General features: G+C 43.1%; 1 protein-coding gene across 18 annotated transcripts in view; it reads right to left on the bottom strand.

Annotated features, from left to right (window-relative positions):
• LOC116446294 (protein unc-80 homolog) overlaps positions 1–19,316 on the bottom strand; it is a 145,263-nt gene that overhangs the window by 19,714 nt on the left and 106,233 nt on the right. For 16 of the 18 annotated variants that reach the window (XM_032113812.1, XM_032113810.1, XM_032113804.1 and 13 more), the window contains 12 exons: positions 18,154–18,288; positions 17,359–17,497; positions 15,618–15,714; positions 14,755–14,925; positions 14,452–14,544; positions 12,345–12,380; positions 11,812–12,030; positions 9,225–9,425; positions 6,787–6,910; positions 4,360–4,485; positions 2,378–2,501; positions 1,447–1,653 (listed from right to left, as the gene is read on the bottom strand). In XM_032113812.1, the coding sequence (XP_031969703.1) occupies positions 1,447–1,653; positions 2,378–2,501; positions 4,360–4,485; positions 6,787–6,910; positions 9,225–9,425; positions 11,812–12,030; positions 12,345–12,380; positions 14,452–14,544; positions 14,755–14,925; positions 15,618–15,714; positions 17,359–17,497; positions 18,154–18,288 (1,672 nt within the window). Of the gene's footprint in view, positions 1–1,446; positions 1,654–2,377; positions 2,502–4,359; positions 4,486–6,786; positions 6,911–9,224; positions 9,426–11,811; positions 12,031–12,344; positions 12,381–14,451; positions 14,545–14,754; positions 14,926–15,617; positions 15,715–17,358; positions 17,498–18,153; positions 18,289–19,316 lie in introns of those variants that run through there. The other 2 variants (XM_032113821.1, XM_032113822.1) reach the window with 2 other exon arrangements.

Here is a 19,316-nt window from a genome sequence, read left to right as displayed (position 1 = left end):
ACCTATACAGGCATGCTTTGCATGTACATGCACATGCACACCCACACACCTCAGAGTCACAACTGTCTTTTCTATCAGTCTCCAAACATGGCAGGGAAGGAGCAACCAACCTTCTAGTAATAAAGGCCTCAGGATCAGTATTGGCAGTCCCATTCCCAGAGAAATTTTTCTACTTCATACCTAAGTTCTTCTGTATTTTCTTGCTCTGGCTTTCCCTCTCCCTCCCTGTAGAGTTCTTTTGTCTTCCCAGAATCAGATATTTTGAAAGCAGCTCAGAGTAGGAATACAGCCCTGGCTGATCAGACAACCTCAAAAATCTTGACCAAGCATATCCACACAAAGAGTCACCCTGTGAGCACAATAATCTGCAGATGATTTATAGGGTGATGAAAAGAACCTTTCTAGCAGTGCAGCTGCATGAGTCATGGTCACACTGCAATTTAAATACAAATATGGTCCAGTAAGCCAAGGGTAGTAATTCACAAGAGCAAGAGCATGGCATTACAAATGGGGATGAACAGCAATGAAGTTCAAAACAATGCTCTGCATTAAAGTGGGCAGTGATTAACACTTGAATCACAGGAGAGACAAGGAATCTCTCCCTTTCCATGTTCCTCATGTCTGGTAAAAACATTGTTGGGGGAAAGTTGACTACTCCATCTTTCTTAATGGGATGGCCAAGACTTCTCAGCCATTACACCTCTGTATCCTGGTTTGTTTGGGTGGGGGGCTAAATCAGTGGTGAACTGCCAATTTTTCATCAGTTTTACTCCATTCCTCAGATACAGGTTAACAAAGACCAAATATAAATCTTCAGATAAATGCTCGCCCTCACAAAATCAGAAACAGAGAAGTTGTTTTTGAAGGGGTGCTTTGAGAGAAAACTGTCCCCGTATAGGCCCGACTGCCTGCAGTGCTGCTGCATCTCCAATTTAATTATTTTTTCTGTCCTTTCACCTGTGGGTCAGATGGGAGATAAGGCAGTACTATCTTGCACCACCCTACAGCAAGCAGGGGGCATACCAGTCAGTAAGGACCATGTGTGGGGCCAGCAGCCAGACAGACTACACCACCTCTCACCCTAGATAGCTAAGGGCCAGTGAGGCTGTGATGTTAGGGGTTGATGGGCAGTCTGACTCGCCTTTGTGGCTTCACTGCTGTAGTCTGGCAGTGTGAAAACTGAGCGACTTCTACCTGTGCTGCTTTTCCTCCAGCTGCAGTGCAGACATCACTCATGTTGTGATATATTCCAGAGGTACTCCTGGCTTCATGCTCTGGCCTGGCCCCTTGTTCAGGATAAGGCCTAAAGCAGCTCTAAAGAGGTCAGTTAGCTCCTGCCTGAGATGGTTTTCTTTAATGCTCTCTACAGAGAGCACTCCACTCTACTCTTGAGCACTCCACCATAGCTCTGTCTCTTCTCAGTGGTCAGTAGAAGCCATCACTCACCCAGGTAGGCAGCCTGGCTGGTGGATTCTGCAAGCCCTTCCCGCCGCAGGTCCTTCCCTGCATCCCCTGGGGTGGAGCAGTGGGCGGGGGAGCTCTCCAGCATAAAATTCTTGCTGCGGGAAGTGCTGATGATGCGAGGTGGCAGGAGGATATTGATAACAGTCTGGAGCAGCAGCAGGACCTCAGGCTGCTCCAGCCAGGGGCTGTCTGAGATACATTGGGAGGGGAAAGAGAGAGAAAGATCAGGCTACATCCCATCATAGACACCCAGAAGATCCAGACTCTGTTCAGTTCCAAAATGGGGTGCATCTCAAATGTCCCCTAAGCATAAACTCCGTCCCCCACACCTTGTTATGCTGTTTCTCCTCCTGCAAGCAAAGGCAAAGTTTATTTTAGCACCAACACAAACACACACAAACATAGAGCCACACAGCACAAGGAAATGTCCCATTCAGTGGTCTCATTTCCTTTTAGCATTCCCCTCTCCCTTTACTCTTTGCTTTCATTTAGGGATTTACCAGTGAAGACCCTCTATAGCAGAAAGCAAGGAGCAGGACTTGTGCAAGACAAGTGGCATGGATTGGGCAAACTGTGATCCACAGGGGCACACAATTTCTGTGATCTCTGCTCCCCTCTGTGACTTCTGCTACAACAGATTTGTCTTGCCCTGCACTCCAGTTTCAAAAGCAGGAGCACATCTGTGTAAGACCTGACTCAAGAACCAAGGCACAGCTGAAATAAAGAGAAGAAATAACAACTCCTCCCAGCGGGGCTCTTTTCAGTCTCAGACCCAAAGGGCACTTAGCTGACATACTGCCAGTGACAGAAAACCAAATTAAATAATAAAAATAAAATACAGAGAGCAGAGAAAGTGCAAACATCAGTTGTCAGAAAAGAGGGACAAAAATTCTTTTTGTTAAATTAGTCAGACCTTTGCTTCCAGATCCTACTGTGAGCACAAATGGAATCAGTAGGTTTAAAAGCATTCCTTCCCTTCTTTCCTGATTGGTGAATGGGGAGACGACATGGCTTAGGGGGAAATCTTCTTTCAAAGCCTGTGCAGTAATAATAAAAAAGGATTAAACGATTTCATCAGCAGATCATGCACACAAGTCACTGCAGGGAATGACGATCCCCTGGCCACCCTGTTCACACAGTACACCACCAGCTCTGATGACCTGATTCAGCATTAACTGAATGAGATGTCCTCAGACCATTTAGTCAGGAGTAAAAGGAATTCACAGAGTAACATAGGGATCACCTGCTCTTGTCATAGCCAAATGTAAGAAGCCCAGACTCCTAACTCTTAAATATCATTAACAAAATCAGATGTATCCCACAGGAGTCAGCTGAGTGTTAGTCCTAAGCTCTCCATTGCTGTGAATGGTATCAGGATCTGACACAGACTATAGAGAATAAAAAAAGGAACAGAGGAAACTGCACAAATGACATTATCTAAATATTCTCCTGTCCGAACACGGAGGCTATTCCCAAACACATTTTTGGTCTGCCTCACTTTGTGCTGCCCTGTCATCCTTCTTAACATAAAGAATGAACTCCTGAAAAATAAACAAAATGCATGCTTACTTTTTGACACACAGTCAAGCTTACATTGAAAGGTCTTTCACCTTTTTTTAGAGGAAGTAATTCAAAAGGCTGTCACCAAAACCTTTGCTCATTTACAACATCCCAGTTGCTACAGACATAGCTGTGAAATGCTACTCCTCAAGCTTGCAGAACCGGGCTGAGAAATTCTAGGAGATGTTTTCTGATGGGGTGTGAGGTACTTCTGTTTTGTATTCTGCTGGAAGTATTGGGAATTATGACTTGTGTTTTTCCTGACATGTTCGGTTTTCATTACATTTAAGCCCACAAATGAGTGAACAGGGAGAAGAAGATAATAGAAGTAAAAGTTCCCAATAATTAAAAAAAAATGTATTAATTTGGTATGTGGTTTTGTTTTTTTTTAATATATAATATTTCACAGCAAGTGAAACTGGCCTTTTTGGGTTTTTTTTGTGGTTTGTTTTGTTTTGATTAAGGAATCATTACCTCAGAGCTGGAAGAAATCTGTTCTCTTTCTGTGCCAGTTTGTACCAAAAAGTCCTTTTGTGCCTCATGCTTGGAGGGACCACTTTGTGTGTTGGTCCCTGTAAGCCTTCCTTCCCAAGCCATCCTGCTGCTCAGAAATACCTGCCTAAGTATTCAACTGGATGTACCAATGCATATTTAAAAATTCAAGTTGGAGCTAAATTAGCTTTGGTCACCATTCAGACTAATTTCATGCCAGTGGGGAAGGAAAGGGACACAGAGGCAGAAAGACTCTGTAGAAAGTTATAGTGCTGCTATGAGAAAGGAATAGTGAAAATCTCCAAAAAGTCTGGAACTTTTTTTAATTCTGGCAACAAGGATATCATTGCATCAGCAGCTGAAAAGCCAAGTTGCCCGGCTTTTTGTGCTGGCACACTGTGTGATCAGCTCAGGTAAGAGCAGAAGAGCACAAACTCCACTCTCAGTTACACACATGGTCCCACAGGAAAGTTTGCATGGATGTAACCCAGGCCAGGGCCCATCCTCCTGTGGCAGAAGTCTTACACTAACTCCTTAGATCCTGCAGACAATCCTAACCTGCTTGTCAGAGCCTTAAACAGCATTCATCAGCCAAACTCCCTGGACTTCAATGGCAGTGTTAAGCTGATGGATGCTTGCTGTAGATTTGGCCCCAACAGATGAATTCTGAGCTCAGTTCAAGCCTTCAGAAAGGAGGGAGAATTTACATGTTGCTTCTCCTTAAATTTTGGTGCATGTTCCACAGTTTTTGCCCAGCTTTTGCAGAAAGAAAACAGAGCACTGATGAGTTGGTGTCTCAACCAGAAGCTCTAAAGGCCTGGCCGTGGGCCAGGGCAGACACACCTGTATCTGCAATGCTACAAGCCGGACAACAGCTGTGCTGAAGGGCAGAGGTGGCGAGAGATAAGGGCTGAGATGAAGAAGGGGTAATCCGTCAGCCACACTGGAGGGTCCTACCACTCCCATCACCTGCAATACAAACAGAGCACATCACCATAACTGGCTACTTACAGTTTCATCCATGCCATATCCTCCAACGTCAGTGAAATGGAGGTGCCTTTCATTGAGCACTGAGCTGGGGTGGATCTAGGAGAACCAGCCCCCCCAGTGGTCCTTGCAGGAGCTGGGGCCAGTGAGGAGAAGGAGTTCTAGCAGGGAAAGAGAGGGGAAAAGAGGGAACCAGCAAGGATGGGAGGAGTGCATAGGTAACCCGGTACATTCATAAATGTACCCAGTACCAGCCCTGAATGACCAGCACTGGACTGGTGGAACAGCTAGAGTTGGAGGATATGTCATTTGACAACTGTAACAAATAAAAATCTGTCATCAAAGCAAAAAGTCTGCATTGAAACTGGACATCTTTTCCCTTCCCTTGCTTGAAAACTAATGTCCTAAGTTTGACCCAAGCCAGGTTTTGTACAATATTCAGATTCCTCTCAAACACAGTCTGCTTTGGGGAACTCTATGTATGATTCCTCTCAGCTGACTGACCCCAGATGTCTGAAGCAGAGTCACCTGCATGTGACCTGGTTGTCTGGAACTCCTTGAATAATCACCAGAAGGAAACAGCGCTTCTAGGGGAGAACTATTTGTACTGTTTGGGATGTGTTCCTCAGGAATTAAATCACAGGTCTCCATATGCCTGTTTCTTGCCATGACCAGACACATCTAGATGATGGGAACAGGGCGAAGGTACCTGGCAGATACCTAAGCTTATGGGAGATGAATGCATGCTTCTTTTCCAAATCCAGCCTGGGGAAAAGGTAGTAACCAGGTTTTTGCCAGAAAACCAAAGAGCAATTTAGAAGGGAAAGAGTCAGAGCTCCTTCTTTATATCACTATGGATTATCATTGAGATATTTCCTCACCTTCCCGGGTGATTGATTTTTGGGGCTCCATGGTCTACACGATACACCATGCAGTCAATGCTCCCACAGCTCATAGTGCACCCAGTTCTGACAGCTAAAGGTAAAATACTTGTAGCAGTAAGAGTACATGTTCCTGGTAGCTCTCCCTGGTGTTCCCAGCCAGCGGAATGTAAGCACAATGACTGCACCTCAGCACTGTGGAGCTTCCTGCTATTTTTAGAGCACTGGCTGATTCTTATTGTGGGCCCCTTGGAGATCTTTCTGGGGTGATTCACTCTGCCATGCCTGCTTGCCAAACTGCAAGTCCATTCCAAACTCCTATTTGAGCTAACTGTGTAGCAACCTGCCCATGTAACAATTCTAAGCAGTCTGAAGGGCCCAGATTTGTGTTAGCGCCAGGTAGCTGCTAACTCTGCTTGGATGAAGAAGAAGTCTTATGGACTCTGACAGGTTGGAGCTTCCCTGCCCTTGCAGTAATGAGTGCTGAATTGACCTGAAGGAAAGGAACCTGGCAAAACCAGATATTGCATTTTAACTAATGATTATTGTTTTTACAGCCCCTCAGAGCACTTCTGAACCCTGAAATGTTTTTTATAGCTGCTAGATAAGGTTACAACATTTGTGTTCTAAGGAGAAAATGTTATAAAACCCAATAACAATAAAATTCTAGTGCAGCCTTTCTCCCTTAATTTATATTTTTGCACATGGAATGAAAGCATGCTTGTTTGCCCAAATAGCTGGAGTTACATGGATATCAAAATGGGGGCTTCCCCCCAGTGTAACAGCTGCAGAAACACTATGGTCTATCACTGAATGACCAGGCAAACTCTGTCCATATCACTTGTCTGTTGAAACACACTTAGGAGCATAAACTTTACTAAGAGAGGGATCTGAATATTGGACAGTGCAAACCTGTACTAGATCAAGCCAGGGACATTACAAATAGTGGAGTCAATTCACCTTGTAAACCCTTCTAACTATCCAGCATCTGATGGCCTCTGATGGAGCCATCAGGGCCCTTCCCCACTGGGGACGGTAGGTATCCCCAGTGCCACCTTCTCCCCGTCTCTACCAGGTGTGTGCAGTCTCCACCACCCCACTCTCCAACTTGCAGCCCTCAACTCTCAGCTCAGTCTGGCAAAGGTGGATCTTCAAAGTGGTGCGTGGGAAGTAATGGAAAATAAATTGCTTGACCACTGCTATCGGTCACTGTATCTCCCCATGCACCACTTCAAAAATGAACCTTCCTATCTCTAGTGTCACTTTCAGAGTCCTCTTGTGAGGGCTAAAGGAGACAGGTAAAATGACAGGAATGGGAATAAACTGTCATCTTCTGTCCAGAGAAATCAACAGCAGGGGAAGGTTTAGCAAAGCTTCATGGGTTTGCCACTCGGCTACTCACCAGATTGACACAGACATTGATCAGAGACCTAAGGTGAGGCAGGAAGGATATGATAGGCTGCCTCTGAAGTGTCAAACAAACCCCTTCAATCAAACTGCTGGCAGGCTCCCACTCAACCTGGCGCCTGCAATACAACAGTAGGTGCCGTTAGCCGTGGGCTCCTGCCCCCCACCAGATGCCCAAACACTGCAACTGACACACAGTGACGCTCACAGAGGAAATGTGTCAGACAGCAATGATGTCCAGGAGGAGCACAGAGTGTGCGACAGAGAGAAGGCTTTACCCACGCAGTTCAGGAAGGTACAGAGCACACCGGGTGTTTGAGAGACAAGAAATGCAGCAGAGGGGGCTGGTGCTAGTGACACAAACCCCTACAGCAGCAGTGGTGGAGGAGCTGCATTTCACTCCCTGATGCTTCCCTCCAACAGAATAGGAATGAAAGGGAGCCCACAGAGTGGTCTCAGGTGTGCCTGTGTGGAGAAAGGTCTGCTGTGTCAAGCTCCCAACCGAGACTATGCCCTCCATCTCATGTGGCTTGTGGATGTTCCCACTGACATGAACAAACCTTGTCAGCCTGAGTGCCATCTGTGAGCTCCTCTGCAGTCCAGCTGCTCCACCAAGTGTCACTCCTAGACTGCCCTAAATTTAAACTGGCTCAGCTGCACAATCTTCATCTTCTTCACCTTATGCAGGAGGGATGATTCACTCCCTATCAGCACCAAAGTCCTTAATTCCAGGATCTTTTCTTCCCTGACACTTTGCTTTTTTCACCAAAACAACATTTAGGGATTGTGCCAGATGCTGAAGGGATTCCCGTTCCTAATCATAAGCAGACACAGCATAGGTAACATCAAAGTGGTTCACACCCTTCATCTCAGGGCCTGACTCTTTGCAGTCATTGTAGTTCACAAGCCAACATCTGACTGCATTTACTGGGACAGAAAGGCAAAAGGTTGGCATAACTTGTTAGCTCAAGCCTTAAACAATATCCCAGTCAAGCTCTTCAGGTGACTTCTCAGAGCCACATGGGGAATTAAGTGTTCACTATGCAAGTTCTTCTTCAGCCCAACACATATCTCACCTTTGTGCATCCACTGTAATTAAATCTCCAGAATAGTGGTTTGTTCTTGTTCTTACACATCCACTGATTCTAGCAGACACTGGGTTTGGAGGTGGATGCCCACAGGAGGCAGTGTATAAGATTCTGACTGTGAGTACCCCAAGGGATGGCTCCTGGGGTCTTGCACCCAGACCCATCTCTAAGAGACTGCTTGACTCAGTGATGCTTAAATGTAGTTGCTGCATTTGGTCCAGTGGCTTTGCTGTCCTTTCGTGGACAAGAGAGTAATTTAAGCCAAGCATAGGTACAAGCATAAAGAGAGAGAATATAAAAGGATTTTCACTTTATGGACATCCATTCAGCTTACATAAGGAAGAAAGATCTTCAGGAACAGAAACCCCTACCTGCCTTTGAGGCAGGAGAAAGTATGAGCAGGGAAAGAAGGAATAAATGAGAAGCAGGCAAGACATGGCAAAGAGTCAAACCACCAGGAGAGAGAAGCAACAAAATTTCTGCCTCTCAATTCCCTACAAGGGTGGAGTTTCTTCAAGCAGTTTAGCCAAAGGAAAGTGATGGATAGTGATAGCAGAAAGAAGAGATCACCTCCCTATTATTTGGTCCATCTTTAATTCCTACTGGGACATAATTCTGATGTTCTCTAACATGATTTGCCTTCTCAGCTGAGACTGCCAATGAAGTGCCATTCAAGCAATTGAGGACATATTCCCATGAGGGTGACCAAGAACAATGACTCTTTTTACTCAGATCACTGGAAAATTCACAGGTCTGAGTGATTTTATACCACCCAGACTGCCTCCAAGCAGGAATGCTCCATAGTCAATATTTCTTGAAGTTGCCAAAGCCTCTACGTACCATAATGCCACTGTGTGATACACCAGGCTTCCACTGGTGTATCACACAGTGGCATGGACCTGAAGCAGTTGATGCAGTTCTTTGCCATTTACTAGGGAGCACTCAGAAGCTACTGCATAGCTCCTGACTATTTTTGTCTTTACAGACGACATAACAGTATTGCCATGCTAAAAATACTCTTACTACAGTTTAACTTTCCATTAAAAACCTCACAGCAAAAGTTAATTAAAAGGGCAATGAGATGGAAAAAAGCTGAAGACTTCTTTTCAGGAAAGAAAAATGACATTTCTGGAAGCTCTCTGTAGTTCTTAATAACCATGCTGCTACCAGAAGACACAACAAAAATGTCAACATAAACACACACACAGATAAAAACACCTGTAATTTTCTGGTATGTTGTAAAGGCTCACTGCAACATGACAGCTTGAGGTAGATGACATACCCACACTTCAAGGCTTGCAACATCAGAAACGGACCCCAGAGGGTTTCCAGAGTACCTGCTCACCTCAGAGTAGGCATCTTGTGAATTTTATTGAACATACGATCCAATCTCTTTAAGATGAGGATCAGGGCAGGTCTCACCGCCTCAGCTGTCCAGTCAGTGATGGGCAACATCTCCATGATGTAGTGCCGGAGCCCACGGCTCTCCATCGTCTGCGTGTCATAAGGAGCTAGTTTCAGCAGGGAATGTGCGATTTCTGCCAATCTGAAACCACAGGTCATTAAGAGAAAAATAAATACAGCTTGCATTTCTATACACATGCCAATGAACTAGCATATAAATATTCAGGAGCCTAGTAAAAAGAAAATGATGTGAAAGTCAAATATGCTACTATTTAAACTCTGATCTGATACCACAGTTCTGGTCTATTAAGACTGTTTTGCTGGAATCACTGTTTATATTTAAGAACACACGAATGGTCTAAATATTACTCTTACATTGACATTAAATGCACCAAGGGAACATCAGGAATCACGGATTTGTGTAGCTAAAATCAAAGTACTTGTGCTGGCAGTAAGACTACAACATTGCAAATGCCTGTGAAACACAGACCGGACATCACCTGTTTGTCAATTAGTAAGTGATTTGATTTTGTTCTGTGCTTGTTTTTCAGTGTTACCACTTTAGGAAATATCACCGTGCAATTTTCAGGTGTTACATTTTAAAAGTAATGTGTCCATAGGTTTACACAACATGTCCTTTGTAGGATTGCTCCCTGCAGTTTTGATTTGTCTCTCCTAACACCTCTACAGATTGTGTTGCTGTTGCTTTTTCTAACTCTCCCAGATGGCCTTGCATTTTTGTATTGACTGTGAAATATCATGGCAGCATTTAACTTACACTTGCAGTTTGACAAAAATCTGAAATACTTGGATATTTGTGGTAAGCAAAGACCAGAAATAAAGCCACATCTACTAATAAAAGGGATAGAAACCTGTGTATTTCATGAAACATCAACAGACTTTGTATTGGATGACTATAATACAATCATATTGTGGGGGCTTTTCTGAAATGCATTCAATTAATGGAATATATTTCTATTCTCTTTATAATCTGCCTAATAAGATCAAGGACAACAAATTCCTCAGATTAACCAAAAGTGGTATAAAAATGGTTTTTTATCCAGTATTTCTTTATTATTCCTTTTTAAAAACTACTTTGTCCTACTATGGAGTAGCTTTGTTTTCCTTAATGCTGTGAAATTTAAATTACCATATAATTAAGCTTCTTGTTGGCAATACAACACCAGTTGCATGCAATGGTATATGAAAACTTCCTTATGCATTATAAAATGTGAGATCCATTTCATCCAACTTGAAACATCACTCTCAATTAATCTAGCTCCCTCCTAGCAGAAACAAACAGCCTGGGAAATTCTATGGGGTAAACAGTAAGATGTGCATCTTCCTTTTCACTGTGTGCAAAAAGATCTTTATGACTCTTGCAGACTAAACATTTGACTTTTAAGTGGATAAAATTGGGTGAGATGAATCCTGTCTGAAGTGACTAGCATATTATCTTGTTTTCTGAAGCCTCTGAAATGGCACGTGTCAGCCTCCCAAGACCATGACTGTCACATCACATTCTGATAAATCTGCTCTCTATGTAGAACTGAGTTTGTCCTACAGTGGTTAAATCCTGTTGGTCATGATTACGAATTTATGTAAGGATTGAGATATGTTGTTTTTTTTAGAGATAACTATGATTAAGCATTTCAGGTCACAACCCTGACAAAGCAGCTATTTCTAGCACTTTCCAGGAGACTTAAGAGAATCAGAGCACAACTCATTATCTGCTGTAAATCAATGTCATTTTAACTGCTGTAACCTCTGACCATGAGAGATCTTCTCTCTTGAAGAGTGCAGTATTTGCCAGCTGCTAGTGTAAATGAAAAACTGACAAAAGAATCAGGTTTATTCACTCTTGTCCCAGTTATTGCTTCTCAGTAGCAACTTACGTTATTTTGTGTTTACATGAAGAGCAAATTCAGAGAATCAGGCCCAGAGTGCTAGGAGGCCCTACCCCCAACTTCTTCTAGGTCAGCACCATGTGAAACCATTTGCATCCAACCCATGAGCTGGACTCAGTGCAGCACTTCAAGAAAAGACTTGTGCATCTGCTGCATCACATGCTGAGATGCTGGTCCTGTAAATGCCTTCTGTCCCATCCTCCCCTGTATTTCAGGCAGTTAGAAAGCGGTTGTTCTGCCTTTCTTGCTTGTGAGCTGCTGGCTCTGATGCACAGTGCCACTGGAGAAGATAAAGGTTGTATTCAGCGAGGTAGGCAGCTTCCCCACCCCTTGTCCTGCAGAGACAGACTTATCTGCTCTGCTCCTTGCTGCCACTTGTCCTGATATACCAGATGGAGCTGTTTCAGATGGGGGTCTGAATGAGACCAGAGGAAAGCTTAAGAAACCTTCCTTATACACAAGCAGGATCAGTACAATCTAAGGAACATCCAAAAAACTGCATGTTTCAGACAAAACTATACAACCAAAAAGCAATTCCATCTGTTCTTATGAAAAAGAAAGGGCTAAAAGAAAGGAACCCCCCTGAAATGAACAAGTAAAAGCAGAATGCCTGGTGAATACCTCATGTGGGACTTCACATCCAGCAGCTCCAGAGAAGTCACTCGGGGCTCACCAGCCAGATTCTGCAAAATCTTCAGCCTCGGACCACAGTGCTTGTAAAACTCTGTGCAGATATTCAGCAGTGACTCCCGTGGTCTCCTGAACTCCTCTCTGGCAATTCGTTCATCCAGCTCCTCTCGGGGAAGACCCTGGCCCTCCTCCAATAAGTGAAGGTTCTCCCTGGAGGATACAAAGTAAGATACAGTAGAAAGCGTTATATGCAGTAGATCATCAGGGATAGATTACAGCAACTTCTTCATCTTGTTTTTGCAACAGATGCTTTCCTCTGCAATTGAAAGAAAGGTAGTTGCATCTGCAATTAAGAAACAAAAAAGGGAAGTTATAATCTGCCAAGTCTTGCTAAAAATGTAAATATTTTCTGTATGAGCTATCCTTTGATACGCTCCCCTGAAAAAAGGCTGCCTGTCACAGCAACAGTATGTGGGAACGGTTCATCACTCATTGGGGGAGACTGGGATAAAATTTTACTGTACCTGATAAAGTGTAGTTTGGCTCCCTGTTCTGGGTACCTGGGAAAACAGAAACAGTGAGGTTGTAAACAGAAACTTAGTAGTGCCTAAACTTGCCTTTCTAAAAGAAAGTGACACTATTCTAACCCAGACATTTATGCATCATGGTCAGGATGGTGTCTTGTGTCACTGGAACGATGCCTACACGTAGTTACTGACCACACTGAATTGCCTTTACCTCCCAGCTTCCATCAAAACACATATTGCTAGAGTTATTGACCTTGTTCTGAAAGGAAAAATTCAGACTTAAAAATCATTGCTCTCTTTCAAGTGACTTTTACTGATTTTCACCCCAGTGCTCAGTCTGTTTCACAAAACCAGAGCTCACCAAGTGGAAAGAATACCTCAGCATGGTTATTATGTTTTATTGTCATTTTGTCTTGCTACTTCTTTTTCAGAATGCATTAATAGACCCTGAACTACTTGGCTAACATGTCCAAGGCTTAATCAGTAATCATTCTAACATCATGAGACTTCTGCTGTTGCTAGCAGATGTCTGTTGCAATGATAACACAACAGAAGCAACAAGTCCAGGAAACCTGGAGCAGTGCAAAAATATTTTGGATCAGAGGCTGAATGTTTGATAATTAGAAAAATCTGGAAATGTAAGTCAAGATGCCTGAGTCACACTGCATTGGGAATGCCTACATTCTCTGTCAGCAGATACGTATTAACTGCTCTCCAAAATCAGCAGATAGATAATAAAGTACTACTTTCCATTACACCTTATTTTCCTTAGACCGAGCAATCTTTCGAAGGAAGTAAATGGCAAATGTCCACTTCAGACTTGAGCATGTCTGGTTTATCTGCTGGTTTATCATGTCTGGAGTTTATCTGCTTCTCAGATCAGGGATTGAAAGTCAAAGCCATGTTTCATCCCTGACTGAATAGATTTTAAAGAATAACAGACTCATGCCAGGAGTTACCAACCAAGATGTGTACACATTTATAAACTGACATAATAGCCCTTTGATGATCCATGCAGAAATTGATTTCTAGACCCCTTGAATTAAAAAAAAAAAAAAAAAAAAAGACGGGTAATAACTTGGAAAACTCTGGAAAAACAGCTGCCCAAGCTTCTGCTAGGGTACAATTCCCCTTCCAGTTCAGCACAAACATTCAGATTTTTAGCACAGTAAGACATAGTCTGGTCAGGAGAAGGCAGGGCTACCTACTGCAAAGAAAAAACTTCACAATCCCAAATGCTTGTGGGTGGATTTTGTTACAAGGTTTCTTAAGCCCTTCTTCTATGACCAAGTAAATTGTCAGTGGCCTTGTCTAATTTGCAGCAGCCTAACTGGAATGGCCACTATGGCCAAGGAGCAGAATTACAGTTCACTACTGCCATGTCCTTCTTTGTTTCCCTCTTCTGTGTGAAAGTTCTTTGGTGTTTTGTTTGGTTGGGTTTTGGGATTATTTAAGAAGGACAAGAAGATCTTCAGGCATCCTTTCATTTCTCTCAAATTGTCAGTTACGCTTCCTCTGCTATCTGTAACTGTAAAAAACCCCCACATCAATGTGGAGGTAAAGATCATAGAAAGAGACCATAGAGAATGTACAGGGAAATGGGAAAGGGAACTAAAGAAAACTAGAGGAGGTGCCAGTCTGCGAGCCTCAACTAGCAGGCAGTTTGTGTTTGTACAGCTGTTCAGCCCCTTAGAACAAGGCCAGAAGAATCTGACCCTTCTGCCATCCAAGCATGCTCTGCCCACTGGTCAGTTTGACAGTGGACTCAGCAGGAAGCAAAGCAGAGAATGAGTGAGCTTCAGCAATATACTTCCAGAGGGCAAAAAGGGGAATGAGTAATTTAGGATGCGAGTCCTCCAGTTTGGTACCCTGGTCTTCTATTTAGATACATTGTTTTAAACTAGAAATCCTAGTCTTGGGTATTTTGGTTACCATGAGAAATGCAGTCCTGAGGAATGTGCTCTTTTTATGTGACTGTTTTCTCCCACAGTGCAGTACCCAGAGCACTCCCTCAGGCCAAGCACTCTAAGCAATGAGATGTTACCTTACTGAAAAAAACCCCCAACAAACGGTTTCAAAAAATGAGAAAGAAAAAAAGCCTTACCTGGTGTTCACACCTGCTGACATGGTGTGGTTTGCCGTTGTGGTCCCTTTATGGCCTTGGTCACATCGACTCATCTGTGGGGCTGTCATAGGCCTGGCAAAGAGAAGGTGAACAGCACACTCCACATTAAATCTAAAAAGCACACAGAAATTCTGTTCTTGCTCTGAATTCTGGCATTAATTTTACCAAGTCTAAAACTCAACCATTAATCAAGCTAAGCTGCGTGTTGTGGCCTCCTGTGCATTCCCTCTCCCCACACAGACAACCAAATGCAGGCTCAGCCCCTTGGCTCATGTGTGTTACCTGGTGAGAACTTCTACACTGTACAAGAGGGCCTGCAAAGAGGTGGCAAGGGCACCCATAGAAGCAATCTCCTCCCGAGCTGCTGTCCCAGTGTCCACTTGAGAGGTTTGTTGCTTCAATTTTTGCAAGTAACAGGGAACCAGCGCTTCCAAGACCATCAGCATCTGGAGGCTGGAGAAATAACAATACTTCGTCTGCTTTATTTTGTCATTCCTAAACTCACATTAGGTAGAGGCTTAGGTTTCTATCTGAAGACCCTTGATCTGTCACTAGGCATATGATTTCATTGCTTCTCACTAGAAGTCTTTAGACAAAGAAACAATTGGATTAGGAACTTCAGGGGGAAACTAGATGACACATGAAACAATGATAATAATAAAACCCTCTGAACTTTCAGGTATCTTCCAAATATGTCATCCATTTGCTAACAAGCATTTTCCTTTCCAAAGACTCTCTCATTCTCTGATTCCCTCTTGCAAACTAACATTTGTACTTAAATTATCTCCCCTCTTTCTGCTATCTTCCTGTTCCCTCCAGCTCCCTGCTTCTCACCCTCCAGTTCCCTCTCCATTGCTCCTCTGATGACAGAAACTGACAGGATATGGTGTGATCCCCACTGGGAAACATGGCTTACATGTTGCTGCTCTGGCTGCCATCCAGCTTAGTGCTGCACCAGCAGCTGGCAGGACTTGGAGCTGGTGCCCTAGGAAAGGGTAACAGGCAGAGGCTTGGCCTCAGAGAAGCCCCATACTTGGAATGCATTTCTATAGCCACTGCCTCCATTTGCAGCCTTGCTTTCACGTACCATATGCAACTCCTATGCCTTTTCTGAGTCTGCACAAATCAAGACAACAGATTATCACCTTCTGAATGACTCAGGAGCATAAGCCACCACTGTCACACACAGCTTGATGGCTTCACTGATGGAAAAGGTCAAGTCTTCATTCCCATAGCAGAAGTCTGAGGGAGTAAAGCAATATGAGAAGACTATCACGTGATCATACTAACTATGAAAGGAGCTAGCACACTTCTTTTTCCCCCCTCTTCTATTGCTTGCTTTTCATGTTAACAATGCCCAATAGGCTCTTGGACAGATAAAAATTTATCTCTAGAAAAGAAACATATGCTGCACTCCTACTTGAACCATACTGCCCAAGAACTCAGTAGGTTAAACAGCTCTCAGCAGGTCACTCACTGCTGAGCAGAAGACCTACAGAGGGCTGTTTCAACCATCACTCATCAAAAGCTAAGTCTTAAGCTCATACATGGCAAGGACACGTGTCAAATTAATGATAATTTTTATGTTCCCTATGCTTTTTCTTAGATGTTCCAACCACAGAAAAAATGATGCTGATGCACCACTGATGGCAGAAGATAGTTTTACTTCTAATCAAACCCCTTATATACTCATAGCCACATGGTTGCCAACACAAAAGTGAGTCTGTTTTGCTAGAGATTTCAGAAAAAGCTTTCAAAAGCATTTAAGTCACATATTACAAATATCACTTTGGGGATAATTAGTTCTGGGCGCTAAGAAACTAAAAAGAATATTTGTAGAAGAGTAATATTTTTAGTAGAACTATAGTCCTGTTTTCAAAAGTGACTTTGTTATGCAGGAGGCCAAGTCAAAGTTAAGGTCCTAAAACATGTAAATAATTTTGAACAACAGAACTTGGAAGTCAGTTGTTTTAGATAATTCTGATCTTCATATGGATGATACCAGATACACAACATACTCATTTACAGTCTCATCATCAACTCATACCTGAGAATTTTTAGAGCTGTTTATAATAGCTCTCCACAGAAACCTCCAAGATTTTATATAAATGTGTGGTACAATCCACGAAGAAGAAGAAATATCTTCCGTTTCCATATCACTTTATATTATAAGTTTGTATATAATTGTGCAGCATTATAAAATCCCACTTTATTACAGAGCTTTAACTCTAAGGCCAGACAGGCTTCGCAGTGCATCAAGATAACTAGTATTTAAGAGAAGTGCAAATTTGGAATCCTCCTTATAAAAATCAGCAAAAATCACAAAGCAGCCAAATTCTTAAATGTGGCATTGCATGGATAACTATCAAGAGACAGAATGTCCTGGATACACCATACAGCCATATATAACCTAATTTATGATAAATCAACACCCCCAGGAGCTCAGCACTGCTGAATGTCTGAATTGTATCAACATCATCTACTAGTCACAGTCTGGCCATGAGAGAGGATGCCTTTTTTTCCTGCCTGTATGCAGCAGAGCAGAGGATGACACTGACCTTGTCAGCATAATACAGTTTATTAGGCATCTTTACTCTTCACCCACACATGTTAAAATTCAAAATGCCAGAGTCTAGTCTCAGATTAGAAGGCTTAAAGCAGAAAAAGTAGCTTTGGAATAAAATTAATTGATAATTCCCCTCCTGCAGAAAATATCAAAAGGATGATGGTAATAAAGCCAGTATTAAAAGCCTCATGAGGCATAAGAAACAGATAGGACATTCCTAAAGAAGAGAAGGGCTCTGAAGAAATCGTGCTGCATCAAATGTCTGTTGAATCAATAAACAATAAACCAGAATTACTGAATAAAGGGTGCTTTATTATTACCTAATGACTTGAGAGGCTTTTCTGCTTTCACCAGCTCTAAGATCTCCAAAATATCTGGAGTATCTCCCTCCAAAGACAGCAGCAGGTCAAACAGGCACTGAGCTGACACTCCTTTGTTGGTTCCATTGTTTGTAGCATCCTGTTCCAACAAGAGACATTCATATAATCCCAGGAATATTTACCTGGAGGTGTGGACAATCTTTGTTTTTGACAACGGGTCCACGTGGAGTTCAAGAGCTCACTGCTCTCAAACAGTAAGCCTTGCCTGACTCAACAGACTGATGCTACAGTGGGAGCATGAGCTGAAAACTGCACACAGATCTTTGCTGCCCTGTGAAGGACAAAGATAGGTGTGCTGACAGTGCCCCACTTCAAACTAAGATTCCATTAACTTGACTGAACTCACTAAAATGTTAAAACATAATTAATGAATATTTCAAAACATGACTAATTTAATCTTACACTTCACATGTACTAAAATTTGGCATTAAGCTTTTAATTCCTGTTGCTGGAGTCTAAGAATGGATTTGCATTTAAAGAGTTACAAGTCATTATTGTCCTTTTATAATATATTTATACACTGAAATTTAAAGTGAGACCACATTTACTGGCCTGGACACCAGCAGCCTGCTATCTCAGCACCCCGCTCCATCAAGTGAAGCACAGAAGTGTGCAGAAATAACTCAGGACCTGGTTCTGTGCAGCAGCGAGAGTTCTCTCCTTGCGACCTCTGACGGCAAGTGGCTGCACACACAGGCTTCCCCCCCCCGAGACAAGAGAATGGCTCTTACTCACAGGGAACTCTAGGAGAGGGGCCACACTGGCAAACAGCTGCAGGATAAAGGGCTTGCGGTGCAGGACATAGAACTGGCGACACGCGAACTCAATCGCCTGGCGCAGCTGGGGGTTGCTTTCGTAGTCGGAGTACACCTGAGCACATGGAAAAGGACATGGAGGCAATACTCCAGTGGAAGAGCTCTTCACCTCTTAAGCCCAGATTGAATCAACTACAGCACTGTCATTCCTGATAGGTTTGTCTAACACACTTTTAAAGACGGAGACTGGACCACCATCCCTGGCAATGCATTTCAGGGACCAAATATCCTTAGGAAAAAGTTTGCCTCTCCTGCTTGAACCTTCTTCACATTATTAGACCAATATTTTTTGTCCTACATATCAAGGTGGATTCCTTCCCTCTCCTTCCTAGAAGCACTTTACATGTTAGAAGCCAGTTAGTACTTTCTTCTTGAATCTTCATATTTTTCAGTCAACCAAATCTTCCAGTCCTTTCTCACAAGACATGCTTTCTACATGAACATCCCTCTTTTCCTGCAGTCTCTTGAATTAACTGATGCTTTCTCTGAGCTGGATAGAGCCAGTACGTCCAGTCAGGACTGCTGCTGATGAAAGCAGAATTATTCCATCTTTTTCACATGATACAAATCTCTGTAGTCAACCCCGACTGGCACTTGAGATATTTTTCTCTTCTATCCTTCAGTAGAAGGATGCTGTTGATTCATGTTTGGCTTCAGATCTGTAACTCCAATATTCTGTCCTGCTGAGGTGCCACTGAATCAGTTACTTTTCCTCCCACATTCTGTGGTTGAAGATTCAAAAGTAAGGTCTAAGCTGACCAATATGGTGTGTTGGTTTGGGCTTGGTTTTTTTTCAGACTGCATCTCTAGTTTGTCATGACAATTTGAACTCTTGCTCTGTCCTCCAACATAGTGACAGTGCCACCCACTTTTAAAATATTTCAAGGTTTTTAGAGTGGCATTTCCTTCAGGGCTGGCCATTGAACCATGCAGACAGTATGTTGCCAAAAGGTGGGATTTATTTCTCAGTTATGTAAATAGTATGAATTCCTAGGAATAACTTCTCTGTGTGAGACCTCTGCAGAGACTTTTCAGTGCCCTGGTAGGCTGAGGAAATTAGCACAGCTTTAATACAACCGGAAC

The sequence above is a fragment of the Corvus moneduloides genome, chromosome 7 (genome assembly GCF_009650955.1).
Source record: "Corvus moneduloides isolate bCorMon1 chromosome 7, bCorMon1.pri, whole genome shotgun sequence".
NCBI classification, from domain to species: Eukaryota; Metazoa; Chordata; class Aves; order Passeriformes; family Corvidae; genus Corvus; species Corvus moneduloides.
The sequence above is the reverse complement of the archived record's forward strand: the minus strand, read 5'-3'. Positions and strand labels throughout refer to the sequence as shown.